The 16,141-nt window shown below is 36.1% G+C and overlaps 1 protein-coding gene across 6 annotated transcripts in view; it reads left to right on the top strand.

Moving 5' to 3' along the window:
* The window catches only part of LOC106075437 (gamma-aminobutyric acid receptor alpha-like), a 95,235-nt gene extending 89,854 nt beyond the window's left edge, over positions 1-5,381 (top strand). For all 6 annotated transcript variants that reach the window (XM_013236372.2, XM_013236373.2, XM_056039612.1 and 3 more), the window contains 2 exons: positions 2,534-2,670; positions 4,927-5,381. In XM_013236372.2, the coding sequence (XP_013091826.2) occupies positions 2,534-2,670; positions 4,927-5,095 (306 nt within the window). In that variant the 3' untranslated portion in view covers positions 5,096-5,381. The remainder of the gene's footprint in view (positions 1-2,533; positions 2,671-4,926) is intronic.
* The last annotated feature ends 10,760 nt before the right edge of the window (positions 5,382-16,141 follow it).

Raw genomic sequence — 16,141 nt, 5'->3', positions numbered from 1 at the left:
AGATTTTTTTCTACAGAAATTTTTTTCTACATATATTTTTTCTGCAAATATTTTTTCATACATTGGAAATAACAAATATGCCAGAAATATTGTAACTGCTAGAAAAAAATGACTGAGTAACAAACTAACAACAAAACTAGACTTATGAACTTTTTGCTTTAACAATTAGCACTCTTGGATCACACATACACAAAATGAGCTAGGTTTGAATAATGGAGGAGGTGCCTAGAGCTTTTCATTTATTTTTAATTGATTTGTTGTAATGCAATCTATTTTTGTAAGGGACTATTACAACTTTGATATCTTAAATGAGCATAAACACAAATAATAGCGGCTATTTATCTATCGGGGCTGGGGGGACAGGGTTATTTCGTTGTAGTAAAAATATTTGCCTTCATCCCTTTTTTTTGTTCACATTTAGAGCCCTAACAATACAAAATAAATGTTATCTATTAGGTCAATCAACGCTCTTTGAAAGAGGCTTCTGTTAGTAATATAACAAGTGGATGTGATTGTAAACTAACATGGACATTGTAATAACACGATATATTGATATTCATAAGATAAATCAAACTGAAATCGTGAGAATAATTGTACCTGAGATAAAGAATTTTTTTTAAGCTTGGAACTATATGAAAGAGACAATTTGTCGTTATGAATTGACCTGTATAATAAAAGGACCAGAAAGCTATAACAAGTGCACAGTTAGCTTGAGTCATTTCAAATTTCCTAAGGGCGCCCCCCACCCCCCACGATGGACTTTAGTTGACAAGTATGGCATGTATTTGTTTACTGCGAGGGGCCCTGTTCAAAGATTAATTTAAAAGCTTCGACTCACTGAGCACTGTTCTAAGCCATACAGTTATCACAATGAAATAAATGACGTACTGTTCTGCCAATAGTTGACTAGAAAGTACATCTTGTATACAGTACCTACCAGAGAAAATATTGGTCAGGTCATTTATCTTCTTCAGTCCTCTCTTAGATCTAAACAAAAAGTTTCATCTTCACCCATTGAATGCCTCTAGATTAGGTCCTGTTCATGCTGCCCATGCTGTATCAATAGAGTCTACAATATGTCGGCTCTACGCTAGTCAGATACTGAAATGTTTGTAATGTTGGCCATCTAATGGCCATTTGAGTGGATGTGTGACTCAAGATCTGGCCATTCATCATCCTTTTTTCTATTTGCCAACAGTCAACTAGGATCAATATGAGACAGTATCTACCAATTCTGGCTTCAAACACTGTACAGCTCGTGGTGAAGTGAAGGGGCAATGTTTTAGTAGTTTTGATGTCTTAGTAAATCATTTGTATAGTTTTAAAGATAACACTAAGACTTGTTTTAGGGAGGGAAAATAACGAATCAATACAATGTAACTCATTTCTGTAAGCCCAACAAAATCCACTACAAAACAGCTGATTGCTGTTAGAGCAATACAATGTTAGGTCGGTGTTCACGTTTGAAGAAAGAGACTTTGACTTTATCATTTTCTTTTACAACAGCAACCTTCAATATAAACAAAGAAATAGTTGTGGCAATAAAAGAACGGTTAAAAACAAGGAAGACGGTAGATAAACATTTTAGGCCGTAGCCTACTCTTCGTCTGGAAACATTTTAGGCCGTAATCTTCGTCTGGAAAAAAGAATAGACAAAATTCAGCATAAGTGCGCCCAAGTGATTCAATGTTATTAGTTTCTGCCAACTTAAATGGATGCAGAATTTGCTGTAAATAAACACACTACTATTGGCATGGCATGGCATGGCACAGCTTGCATTGTGCATTGTGTGATTCTTTTAGCTTCAAACTTTGAGTCACGAAATAAATGAAACCACAGTTTTGGTACCCCCCAAACAAAATATTGGACATCTATGTAGCTTACTCTCTCTCTCTCTCCAACGCTGTATCATATATATGTAGTATATATCAGGACTAGTTTGCGTGCTTTTGGTTTTTGTCTCCAAATCTTCGAACAAGTAACAGTAGTAGACGTTTCTAAGAAAAATAAACATTTCTCCTTTATGTTCTCAATGGTACATTGTAGGAGCGATTACTTTGCTCTCAATAACTAATGCATAATTAATTAAGGAAAATTTTTTTTACTTCCCTTAATTTCCTCAACCTCCCAACCGATAAAAAATCCTGTTTATACACACGTATTAATCTGCTTAGAACCTTTAAACCTTTGTTTGCTTCGCTTTATGTTAAGTTTTTCATTTATATATTAGAGGGCACTTGTTGTGTATTTAATGTCATGAGAAATTAATTTAGGTTACTATTATAAGCTCATAATATAGTTATTATTGTTAGGCATATTTTTATAAATCAAATATTGCATTTGGCATAAATCTTCGGAATCTTCGGATTTAAAACTATGAACTCATTATCAATATTATTATTAATAAAATGTCTTTTTAAATAACTAAAATGCCAACGATAAAAATTCCTGTGTATATTTAAAGCAGTGTATGAATTTCTTTAGTAGAGACACACTTTGATTAAAGACTTACCTAAACTTCCTCAATCAACAGATTTCAGAAGAAAACACAAGTTTGGACTCACTGACTTTGCAGAATGGAAAATTTAAAGTTCAAGATTACCCCTGGCCACCAAACGCTGTGAATGTCAAAGTTGGTGTCTTGGCCAAATTATGTCATTGCTTAACAAGGTCAATTATTTTCTGAAACCTACATTTGTTTGTTCTAGGGTACATCACCTGGAGACAATAATGGGTTATAACATAATGTTTGGATGTTCAGAACATGACACGCATAAGCCAGAGCTAGGTGACAGAAACCAGGTGCCACGGACCGAGACCCAGTAACTTATTGCGGTCCTCGCTGATCAACTCGCTGATCAACTCTATATTCATAGCATGAGTAGGCCTACTACTTTGTGTCTCTTTCCAAAAACACCAAAGTTCAAGACCTAATCCTCGTGCACGCCCCACTGGTAACATCATTATAGAATATAGTATAGGGCTCCTTCTGTCTCGGAAGACAATGGATGCGTCCAGATAACACCATTGTAAACATTACACTAAATATATAGCTCATGATAGATAACAGTCCAAACATTTATTGAAAGTAATCTTATCCCTTTTCAAAGCACTTTCAATAGTTACGATGAAATAAATACCCAGCAAAACATAGAGAGTATAGATAACTATCACTCATTATTTTTTTAAAGCTACTTTTAAATAAGAAATTTGAAAAAAGATTGGTAAGTCTTATTCTGCCTGACTCTATTTGACATGTATTCCTTCCATGGGCATAGCCAGGATTTTTTCCTGGGGGGGGGGGGGATTTGGGGGGAATTTTCTTCCCCCCCCCGCCCCCCCGCTAAAAAATAAATTATATATAGGCCTACATAAAATATATATATATATATATATGTTTGTGTGTATATATAATTAATCTTTATTGCATTGTGACCCTTCACTCTTTCGAAATATGTTTATTGTACCCGAGAATAGGTTCTTCCTCAAGTTAGTGGAAAAATTGTAGACTCCCCCTTGACAGCAATGGGGTTTGTGGAGCGCTTCCGCCAAGCACTATTTCCGGTATTGAAAGCCAACAAAATACATATTCTGAGGTATCTTAAGTGCATTATCCTGCTATTAAAAAGTTTTATTTCAGAAACCTAATGTGCTATTCTTACTGACTCAGATCCTCCAGCGCAGTTCGACGCATTGGACGGCAAGCTGTTTCCACAAAAATCTCTCACTGGCAATGTCTGAAGCCTCTTCCCACCCGCTCTGAGGTCCTCCATGAAAGTTGTACTAGGATGTCCCTGTTTGCGCTTTCCTCGTAATGTCCTCCATGTCAACGCAACTCTTTGTATGCGTAATTCATTATGTCGGAGAACATGTCCCGCAAACCTCATTTCTACGCTGTCACAACCTTACTAAGGGGTCGGCTCTCAGTTTGGCATAGGATTTCCTTGATTGAGACCCGATCTCTATAACTGACTTTAAAAATTTGTCTTAGCTATCTTTGTTAACCACATTTAGTCTTTTTCAATTTTGGCAGACTATTCACTGCACTTTATTAGTGGAGCTCAGCCACTGGTAGGAATGTGTAACCTCTCTTGGTTACGCTCTTGGAATTAGGTGACAATAGTTTGCTTTAGATTTTATATCGAAAAGGAAAGTTTTATGGTTAAAATCATCTGTTGAGGGGTTTTAAATTAAAAAATCTCTGGAGTATTTTTTAACAAATTCAAAACCCCATTTAGCTACGCTCATAGAATTTGGTGAGAGTAGTTTGCTTAAGAATAATATTGAAGAAGGGGTTTTCAACCTCAAAACCTTCTGTAGGGGGGATTTTAAACTCAAAACCATCTGGACGGGTTTTAAATTTTTAAAAAAGCCATCTGGAGGAGGGGGTTTAAACTCAAAACCCCCTTTGGCTGTGTAGGCTGATTTGCTTTTTTTTTATTTAAGAGGTATTTTTTAGCTTCAAACCCCGCTGAAGGGGGCTTAAACTCATAACCCTTTTTGGTACTCTTATAGAATTTTGAGTGTGTACTTAGCTTTTTTATATTGAAGAGGGGGGGGTATCGTAAATTTCTGAGGGGGGTTTAAAATCTAAATCTTCCTTAGCTATGCTCTTGGTATTTGGGGATTGTCGTTTGCATTTTATTTTTATAGAAGGTGGTTTAACTGCAAACCCCCCTGGTAGGCGTTTTTAAACTTAAAACCCCTTGGATCAAGTGATGGTTTAGTATTAAAATCTCACCTAAAATAAACAAAAATAAAGTAAAAAATCAGTCACTAAATTCCGACCACAGAGGGGAGATTTCATTTCGGGGGGAGGGAGTTGAACCCCAACTCCCCCCCCCTGGCTATGCCCATGATTCCTTCTAATAATTAAGCAAAAAATGTATTAATGAAGTAAATGTTTTTTTTTCCTTTTTTTTTTAGAACTAAAACGAAAGGAGTTGTTCCAAAGGCATACAAGGGGAAGGTATCCGTGTTCAGCAACAGTGTTAGTCAAGTAGACAGGGCGTCCAGAGTTCTGTTTCCACTTACATTTACCATATCCAATGTTGTTTATTGCATAGCTTATTATTTATGGGCATTTTCAGAGTAAATATCTATGCTAGATGGATCGCAAGGTCTGAAAGAGATACTTTACTTTTTTTAACACAGCGCACACTCACTAAATCATATCTAAGACAAACAATGCAATGGACAAACAGGGCCATGTGTTGTTGTTGCTATGTACACTGTCAGCAGTATTGTAAATATATATTTTTTGTTTGGTAGTGTTTCCTCTGACCAGTTCTATACCATCTGATTCATGTCATTTGGGCTTTCATTTAGATACAACTTGTCTGTACTAGTTTGTTTCTTAACAATAAAATTTTATAACATAGTTAAAATAGGTTTGTTATTCTTTTATTGACATTACAAACCAATGTAATTAACCTTTCTCTATTTGTATAACACCTACATTGAAGTCAATGCTTCATGGGGGGTGGAACCTGGACGCTGATCTCAAAAACGTCTCTAACGATTTTTCTAAAAATTTACAGAATTACTAGCTCGTTGGCTACACGGGAAATACTCTACTTTGACCGTTATAATTTTTTAAAGTAACAAACAAATAAATGTAAATTTGACTAGAGACTAAATCTACGTTTAGATTCAACTTCAGTTTTGAAAGGACTATCGCGTTCTTGAAAGGACAATCATGTTCGGGAATTTCCGAATGTAATGTAAAGTATTGATCATAGACAAATCCTATACTCTTCTGCGAGCAATTCATGTATGTGTGTATGTATATATATATTTATATAAATTTTAAATCAAAAAGGCTCTAACAATTTTCTTTAAAATTACAAGGTACGTGCATATTAGTGAGAAAAAAATTCTCAACTCATTGGCCACATCGGGAAAACTCGCGGTCGACCGTTATATCAGTTTAAAAATCTCTCATTATCGAAAAATTAATTTAGGCCCTAATATTTGCGGGCCCTATGTGAAATGGATTGCGCGCGGCTCATTCAGGATAGGGATAAGGATAATAAGTGAAAATTAAAATTTTGTATTAGAAAGTAAATTCGTCTTTGCATTACATTTTTACTAAATGTAAGCTGACAATGCCGTTTTTTTTATATCACGCGTAGGACTGGCGTTTACCATATTGATTGACACCCCAAAATGACAATGTTGTCTATTTTAAGGACATTTATTATGAGTTTTCAGGAGATTTCAATAATTTTAGGAGATTGCCAGACTGTTAGTATATTTGGCAATTTCATGAGATTTCCGGGAACCCTGTTATAAGTTACAATGGTTTAATTTAAGAATTTACACCTAGAATTAGCTCGAAGCGTATGAAAATTCGGGGCCTATTGCGGTCGCATAGGATGCAATGGCCTAATGCCGGCCCTAATGATATCCAGCTCGCGGTCAACGAATTTTCATTGCGCTGCCGCCTCTTTTGGTTTAACCATAGACCTCTGTAAAACGGAAGTCATGTTCCAGAAGTCACCCAATAAAATCTACTCAGCCCCAAAGATCAACTTTAAAGGAATGTTGATATGTGAACAGGGTTAGTCATGCTTTTGGGCGCCTCCAAGCGAGAGTGTGGCGAAATAAATAGCTCCTCCTGCCTACAAAAATCAGTCTCCCAAACAGTGGTTCGCTCAACGCCTCTTTGTGGATCTGAGACATGGGAAAAAAAAACTAAGACTTCTTGAACGCCTTCACCAAAGATATTAGCACACCATCATGGAAATACGTTGGCAAGACCGCACTACAAACAGCGATGTTCTTGCAAAATGGTATGAACTTCTTATAGTCCAACCGTCACGTTGGGCTCTTTTACTTTGTTACAAGGTGCACGTTTACCCTATAACGTAGAGATTTTGCATCACTTGATGCTTTGTACTAAAGCCATAATGAATACACTAATTGCAATATTGAATTCTGAACTTAACTTTCTTCCAAGCCAATAATAGCCCAATAGTTTAACGCAAAAGATGCAATGTAAAACGACACGACGTGAACTGTGGTTTGTCTATACTGTTGGGGGGGGGGGCTTAAAAGACTTTCTATTCTAATTGCCATGTACAATTACATTGAGAACTAACAGAGCGAAAAAGCAACTCTTCAGATTGATATTGATAGTCTTTATGAGAGGTTGATAAGCGTCAGATCAGGGCCAGTAATACTTTTGGACGCCTCCAAGCAAGAGTGTGGCAATATAAATCGTTCCGTCTGCCTAAAACATCAGTCTACCAAGCAGTGGTTCTCTTTACCTGTTTATGTGGATCTAAGACATGGGTCTTGAACGCTTTCACCAAAGATGTTTGCACACCATCATGGACATACGGTGGCAAGACCGCACTACAAACAGTGATGTTCTAGCGAACACCGGTATGAACTTCCCGACAGTCACGCTGGGCAGGGCACGTACCTCGTTTTGGGCTCTGACATCTGCCAAAGGCTTTTTAATGAGCTTAAAGGTGTTCGGCATAACAGAGGTGCTCGAAGGGAAACGCTTCATTACAATACTAACTTAATTCTCTAAGAGGAAAATGCGTCATTTTAGTTTGTTACAAAGTGTATGCTTTACCCAATAACTTAGAGATTTGGTATCACTTGATGTTTTGTACTAAAGCTATAATTGATATATTAATTGCAAAACTAAATTCTGAACGTAATCATTTGAGAAGTGACACTGCAAAGATTTTCTACTAAACCATAATAGGCCAATAGTTGGACGCAAAATATTCAATGCGAGATTTGTTTTTCGAGACTACAGGGAGACTTTCTATTTGAATCGCCATGTATGGCATGTACTATGTCATTTAGAACTAAAAGAACACAAAAGCAACACTTCAGAATGGTAGTCCTCTACCAGATCGCTCACTTATTCAGTATGAGAACGAACATATGCCAAAGGCAATCTTTTTTTTTTTACTGAGCTGAAATATGGTTTGACCGCAGTTTGGCGTAACAGAGATGCCCCACAATAAAGCTTCTTTAGAATAGTAACGCGATGTTTTGTAAGTGTCTTATGAAAAAATGAGCTATTTAACTGTGTTACAATGTGTACGTTTACCCTATAGCGTAGAGATTTTGCATCACTTGATGCTTCGTACTAAATCCATAATGAATATAGTAATTGAACTATGAAATGTCAGAACGTAACCATTTTAGAAGTTACACTGCAAAGACTTTCTTCCAAGCCAATAATAGCCCAATAGTTTTACGCAAAAGATGCAATGTAAAACTTTACAACGTGAGCTGTGGTTTTCTATACTGTTGGGGGGACTTTCTATTCTAATCGCCATGTACAATTACATTTAGAACTTACAGAACGAAAAAGCAACTCTTCAGATTGATAGTCTTTACCCGGTCGTTTATTTTCGTAATTACAAAAATATTCTCAAAATGACTTCGGGTATATATCCTTCCTTAACAAATTATTCATCCGAGCGAGGCTCGGTCACCTGGTACTAAATTCTTATCCGCGATTGATCGATTCACAGACCTATACATATATAGATTTTTATGTACGTAAACACTTTTTCAAGCTCTAAGGGGAGTCGCCCCTATCAATCTTTTCTGTCTTAGAAAAGTAATGATCTTTAGTTATCAAAGTTTAGAAATAATGCAAAAATTATTTCTCGGATATTCACGCAAATATATGAAACAAAGCCATTTCTTGTTTGTTTCCATTGAGATAATGTTTCAAAAATCTTAGATCGAAATAATTCATATAGATTTAAATCATCTTATGTACATTTAGATTTAAATAGATTGATTACATAGATCTTTCTAGATTATGTATCTAAAAATTGCAAAATAATAATTATAAGACGAGAGTACTCTTATTGTTGATGTTCAGTTACTAGATCTAGATCTAAAAATTAAATTATATGTTACATAGGTTAGGGTTGAAAAATTATACAACTTTACTTCTTATAACTACTTTACAAAACAACGCCTTGATCCAACTTTCTAAAAAAATATTTAAGACATTTTTTGTAGTGCTAAAAAATGTCCATGTCCAGTCTAGAGTACTATACATAAGTCTATGGTTTTGATTTTAAAGTTTAATAACTTGAATAATTTTACGCACCGTCTATATTAAAAGCTGTTGGTAGACATATTAGAAGTTGAGGGTCGGACTAATTAAAAATAAAAAGTATCGACCTATAGTAGATCATAGACACTGAGGGCAGCTGGTTGCTCTCTTATCTGCCCTGTTTTTATTTTCTCAACCGGAGGGGGTGGAAAGAAAGTGGCGGGATGAAAATGTTCAATTTTTTAAAATAATAATAATAATACTCTTTATTATCCACAAGGAAATTTAATTTGTCTTACACTATAACTACAGAAAACCAAAATATACATTCACACCAAACTCATTCATAATTTACATGTGGAATCCTTATATCAGATAGTTTAATTGTATGTAATGATTAAATAGGCAAAGAAACAAAAGAGTTTTTGCGTCTGTTTGTCTTTGCTATCGGTGTCTTGAATCTCTTTTGTTGTGGTAAAGTCATAAAATCTTGACTCTAGGGGTGATTTTTAGCGGTCCCCGAAAGGGGAAAAGACGCTATTAGTTTTGTGTGGAATGTCTGTCTGTCCGTCCGTCCGTCCCGTTTAGATCTCGTAAACTACAAAAGATATTGAAAATCCGAAATCATGATATTATAGACCTTTCAAAGTTCTGATGCAACGGCTACTTTTTTCTTATCTGAAAGTGTAAAATTTAATTTTTTAAATTAATTATGCAAGCATTTTTTTCATAAAAAAACACCATTATTACAACTATTCACTATTAATAGTAACAAAACAGGAGGCTTTTTAGTAAAAGGTCCAGTATGCTACCAATATGACACTTAACTAAGAAGTAATTATACTTTTTACCAAATGTTTTGTTTTAATGAGATTGGCTCTATACAAAACATGTTCGCACATAGGTAGTTAATTTTAATTTTCAAGGATTACTGAGGGTTACCAGAAGCCTTCAATGCATAGGAAAACAATAAGGCAAAGCCTTACAAAGGAGGGAAGAAAATTAAACAAGACAAATTAAAGGTTAAAAATTAGGTTTATAATGTATTTAATAAAATATGTTAGTGAATTATAGGCAGTAAAATTGATTGTTTGACTTTTTGAACTGTTTATCATTCGAACAAAAAAAAGTATTAAACTCAAGGTCGGACATTTTCTTCCAATAGTATTTAACCGGGGGGGGGGGAAGCTTTTCATAGGTAATGTTATTCTATTTTTTTTTTCTTAGCTGGATGGGGCTTAAAATCATTTTGATCAACCTGAAATCCCAGGAGAAGAATGACTAACTTGCGCTTCGCTGATGACATAGATGTCCTAGCAGGGACAGAAGAAGAACTAGTTCACTTGTTGATGCACAAAGACAAGATTTCCACAGCATGTGGAATGCAAATAATTGCCGAAAAAACTCAAATTATGACCAATAGCCAATATGGCTTTAAAATGGGCATCAGCATTGAAGGTGCACAAACTGACATGTGTCAGTAACTTATAAATACCTCGGATCTATCGTCTTAGGGGAGTGAATGAAACCTGAACTACTGGCCGAATTGCAAAGTCCACAGCAGCACTGGCAAAATCAAAACTATATGGAAAGACAAAGGCAGAGCACTCTACACCAAAGTCAGACTGATGCGCTCCCTGGTCATGGACACATTCTTTTATGCTTGCGAGTCTTAGACGCTGACTGCAGAAGTAGAGAGTATCCTAGCAATGAAATTGAGATTTACAGAAGTATCTTAAGCATCATATTTAAAGACCGCATCACAAAACGAAAAGATTAGAGACATGATTACAGCAGCTATTGGACCCCACGATGACCTGACAACAGAAACTAAAGAGCTTCTGCATTAAAAAGCTGTCTAATTGAAAAAATTATAGGAGCTATTAGCAATGTACAAATATTTTTGTTTTGTTTTGTGGTAAAGTACCAATTGTAGTCTTTTTTTAAAACAAAAATAAATAAGTAGTCTTTTAGTGATATTCATTTGTACTTTTGTTCAATGCATGGCATATTAAGTCTATATAGAGTTTTGTATGAATTCTACCTCCAACCACTGATATGCTATTTGATAAAGGTTTACATGAATATATATAAGTCAGATTCCTACCTGAGACCATAGTAATGACATCCCTACCGTTATTTGGTTTTAAAATGTTTTTATCATAAAATTAATTTGGGCTACAAATGAAATTACTCTAAATGACGTCAAAATGAAAAAATACTTGACACCGCCGTCTTTCTGCTTTCGTCACTGCTTACTGCACTTAAGACCAATCATAGAAGGCCTCATCTGCGACCTCTGGGCAGTTTAGTACCAATAGAAGTTTGCCACGCCACAGGTTATTTAAAAAAAAAAACTTCGTCAAATTTTACTACATTTTTTATTATTTGAACCGAAAGTGCAATGCTGTTACTTTAAAATGAATGGCATATTTAGATTTACTCTGCACCGTCTTTACTGCTCCGTTACAAAATCACTGCTTTACCCTGTAACCAAGAGATTTTGCAACATTTGGTGCAGTTGAAGCTGATAAGTTTCAAACTAAGGCCATAACGAATACCGAGCTTTAAGAAATATTCTGATTCAATATTCCCAGATTTTATGCAACAGAAAAGCAAAACATAACTCAAGTTGCCTAAAGACTGAGTCCATTGCACTGGCGTGGATTGAAAAAAAAAACAAAAAAACATGCCACTATCCACACACTACCCACATATCATTTCTTATGGGCAGGGCCGCCGCGAAGGTTGTGGCCGCCTGCGTGCGAAATAAAAAAAAATGTCGCCCTCCTTTTTTGTAAAGTCCATTAAGACTTAGTTGGACACTGTACCTAAGTTGCTCTTTGATTGAAATCCGTTTCTGTAGACAACTTTTTTTTTCTTATTCGTCTCCCTTTAAGATGTTTTTTTTTTTTAATTTCAATTTTAACTTTGCATTTTTTTTTAAAAGAATGTAATGAAAAAGTAAAGAAACTTACTCTTAATTATAACACAATTTTTAGGTTATATTTTTCAGTTATATTAAGTTAACACTATGTATAAAATCCAAATTTAAGTAATGAAATTTCACTAAAACGAGACTGGTTGTTTTTTTTTTCAAAATAGCACTACCTACATAATTTTTAAGCGTTGTAAAAGGTTCTTCCTGGAGTTAGAATTAAAGATGCGGCAGGTTTCCCCTCAAGTCGCCAAGGGGAAATGCCTTTTCTCGCAGTAAGAAGAGAGAATATATAAAAGGCCAATAGTGATGTGTTTTCTTTCAGAACGCACTATTCATCGTAGTTAAAATTTTAAAAAATTCGAGGGCCATATTATAAAGAGGCGACCCTGGCTAATAGTATTATGCGAGGTACATTCTATATAGACCAAGGCCTTCATATTGCGCACGGACGTTCATAATTGGCGTAATCCTTTTAAAAATATTCTTGTTAAGTAAGACGTTTATGTCGCGGACCTTTTTTTTCACACAAAAGTCGTCACTATAATGAAGTGCAATGGTCGGAAGAAATACAATCACTCATAGACAAAATAATATTCCTAGTGTAATTTTACTAATATTCAAATACATTACATTGAAAATATAACATTTTTTCGCCGCCCTATCCCCTTGTTGTTGGCTACTAAAACAAAACGACAGCTGCAACTGAAACAATGTAGGCGTTTTTATATTTTTAATAAATACATAACTTGAACAAATTTCTTATGTGAACGAAAACTCAATATAACTGTTATTATAATATTCACAGATTTAACTTGAGATTAAATATAGATCTAATAGTAATGAAATAAACTGATATTTAAACCAAATCTAGCTCACAACAAAACAACGTCTTTAATCGTTCGTGTCTCGAGATAGTCTGCCGTTTTACTTTTGCATTACACTAATTTCATCATCCTCAATGCATAACCAACAATCCATCTCCTGACCTCTTTTTACCGTGACCTAGGAAACACACACTCTATGATACCCATCTTTGTCAGAACGTTGCGCCCCCCCCCACCACATTAGAGATTTAGATGCAATTTAAACTAGAACACAAATGAACTTATTGTAGATCTACATCTTGGCTCTTTTAATCGGTCCAAAATATTCGACTCTTAACTAGATCCAACAGCCGTTTAAAAAAAAAGTGAAAATGTTTCTAAAATTCTATTGGACTAGAAACAACTATTAGGCCTACAAACAGCCCGCGAAAATTCAAAGCCAGAAATGAGTCGGCGCCTATCGAAAAACCCGTGGTAATTTTTAAAAATAAAGTTTCCAAAGTAACTTCTTATTGTAAGAATATCATCCTCCTCCCCCCCAACCCCCCAAGTTTTCAAAGGAAAATGGAATCATTAGATTGATAAAATTTATATAAAATATTTAAGTGATTTTTATTATTTAACAAAAAAAAAAAAAAAAAAAAGAACCTTGGCATCGGGGTTGGGTAAGTTGAAGCTCCGTTGAGTTGTAGCCAGTTGCTGGTGCCCAGCGAGTAGGCAGGCACTGTTGTGATGAATATGAGGATGCCACGCGGTGGGCTTACTCCTGTGGTAGTTGCAGACCGGTCCTGGGAATTCAGCCTGGAATGCCTTCAGTTCTTAGCCGAGGGTGATGAGTGACTCAGCCTCAACGGGAATGTGTGGAGAGCTGCTGAGGTCTGCCTTCAGCCCTGGTGTAGGAGGCCGCTTTGTCTCGCACACAAGTTCCCAAACGAATCGTTGACTTGAGAGTCTTCTGACTTCTCATTGATTCTGATTTAGAATGGCATTAACCTGAAACTTTCGTCTCCGGCTTTTATAGGTTCCCGAGCGGTATGTTAAGAGTAGTGACGATCCAATGGCCAGCGAGTCTTTTGAGTTTAGAATTGTTAAATTGGACCAATCTTTTCATTTGGGGCTCACTCACCGGACTTCTTTAACCCGCGACCCGGGGGGGGGACGAAGGAGGATGAAAGCGGAACCATGCAACAATTATCAGGCTGGACCATCGCTCGATGGTACAGCTTACGGGAACGATTTGAATAGCCCTGGGCGTTAGGAGTGTCGACTCAAAGGGATGTACGTGGACACCAAATTTTAATGTCCCTGGACTTTACGGTTGCGTGCTTTTGTTTCGGCGTTTGGGGCGTAACTTTCAATTTTAATGTTCCTGAACTTAACGGCTGCGTACGTTTGTTTCGACGTCTGGGTGTAACTTGGGATGTGTGTTTATGGTCTATAATTTGGTGGTAGGATCTAACCTTGGTGTAATAGGATATTTGTGTTCTACACTGGTCAGTTTAGTGTTGAGAGGAGGCTATACAATGCTAACTAGTGGTAAAAAGGGGGGGGGGGAAGTTCCGCACTGGTCAGTTCTGTATTGAGAGGACGTATTTCGTCACATACTCCATATTTTGGAAGTCTTTTCTTGCATCTAGGCTATATGATACCAATTACCAAGTAAGCTCTTAACAAAACATTTTGGTTTCGAAATACCTTTCAGTTTCTGTAAAGACAGTATCTTATGACCTGTCGATTCTAAGAGGCTCTTACTGTTTAACAGTTCACCATGGCTTGAAAAAAAAAAACGCCAGCTTGCACAGCGAAAGCCAGAAAAGTTCCGCGACTAAATCCGTCTGTGAGCGTCTGTGACAAGTTAAGCGAAATCTCTTGTAAACTCTCACAGACTGATTTGGTCAGCAGAAGACCTCATGTGATTGATCGTTTAACGCTCTGAGAAAATTTGACAGTTTTAATGCTTGCAGAACAAGTGGAATAGTTTTGGTGGATAGATATTAAAATGTCTAATAATAATTTACATGAATGTTTTGACTCGATAAGTATTCGAATATGAATTAATAGTCCCTAACAACATTGCAAATATAACCGATTTTTGCTCAAGAAAAAAAACAACCTTGAACCCCGTTACCAAAATGTGACCCACAGCTTGAAAAAAAGTTATCTGGATTAAGGGGAATTAAAAAGTCGACCTCGAAAAAAAATTCCTTGGAAAAATAATATTTAAAAAATATCTTCATATTTAAGAAAAAAAAATTTTCAATACGTCATGTGCCCGCAAAGTGGTCAAAGAGAGCGCTTCAGGGACACCCTCAAAGTTTTTCTGAAGGCATTCAGCATAGACCCAGGCACCTGGGAGACAGAGGCACGTGACAGAGCATCATGGCGTCGCGCTGTCAAAACTGGCGCACAGGTAGCTGAGAAAAAAAGAACAATGCTGGCAAAAGAAAAACGCCAGAGAAGAAAAGCAAGGCAAACGATACCAGCTGGAATAACCTGCCCAGTGTGCGGCCGAACATTCCGGGCTCACATAGGTCTCACCAGCCACATGAGGAGGCATAAAACCCCAGTGCAAAGCCCTCAGCCCCCTGGATGACAAAGTGGTCATCATCGAACCACGATGGACGAACTATATTATATAATATGGGCTCAAAACGCTTCTCATTCTTTCTAATTATGCTTAAAAGTTTCTTGGGAATTCTAATTTTAAAAAATATAATTTGACAAATTCATGCCAGAGAAAACAAATTTTAACACCTCAGGAATTATGTAAAAACTATTGCCATGTTTGACTATCCAGTTTTAAAAGTTATTTTTCCGGCGGAAAAGGGAAAGGGGAGGTGGAATATAAACCTTTACTCAGGTACTGATTTTTTCTCAAATCTACATTGATTATCAATGATTGCATTTGTCATTAGCGATGGGAGGGAGCGACTCGATATAAAAAGGTTTATACAACAGTGAGCAAATAGATGCTATCTTACTAGATTTTTCCAAAGCTTTTGATAAAGTTCACCACCATAGTTTGCTTAAAAAATTAAAATATTTTGCCATTGATGGTTCATTGCATCAGTGGATGAAAGATTTTCTGATAGGGAGAGAACAAACTGTAATAATAAATGGCTCTAAATTAACACCAATAACAATAAACTCAGGCGTACCTCAAGGAACAGTCTTAGGTCTACTACTATTTTTAATTTACATAAACGATTTACCAAATTGCATTAGTTCAGGAACAAAAGTCAGATTATTCGCAGATGATTGCATAATATATAGAACAATAAAAACAACACAAGATACAGAAATTTTACAAAGAGAATTAGATAAATTACA

The sequence above is a fragment of the Biomphalaria glabrata genome, chromosome 8 (assembly GCF_947242115.1).
Source record: "Biomphalaria glabrata chromosome 8, xgBioGlab47.1, whole genome shotgun sequence".
NCBI lineage: Eukaryota > Metazoa > Mollusca > Gastropoda > Planorbidae > Biomphalaria > Biomphalaria glabrata.
The sequence above is the reverse complement of the archived record's forward strand: the minus strand, read 5'-3'. Positions and strand labels throughout refer to the sequence as shown.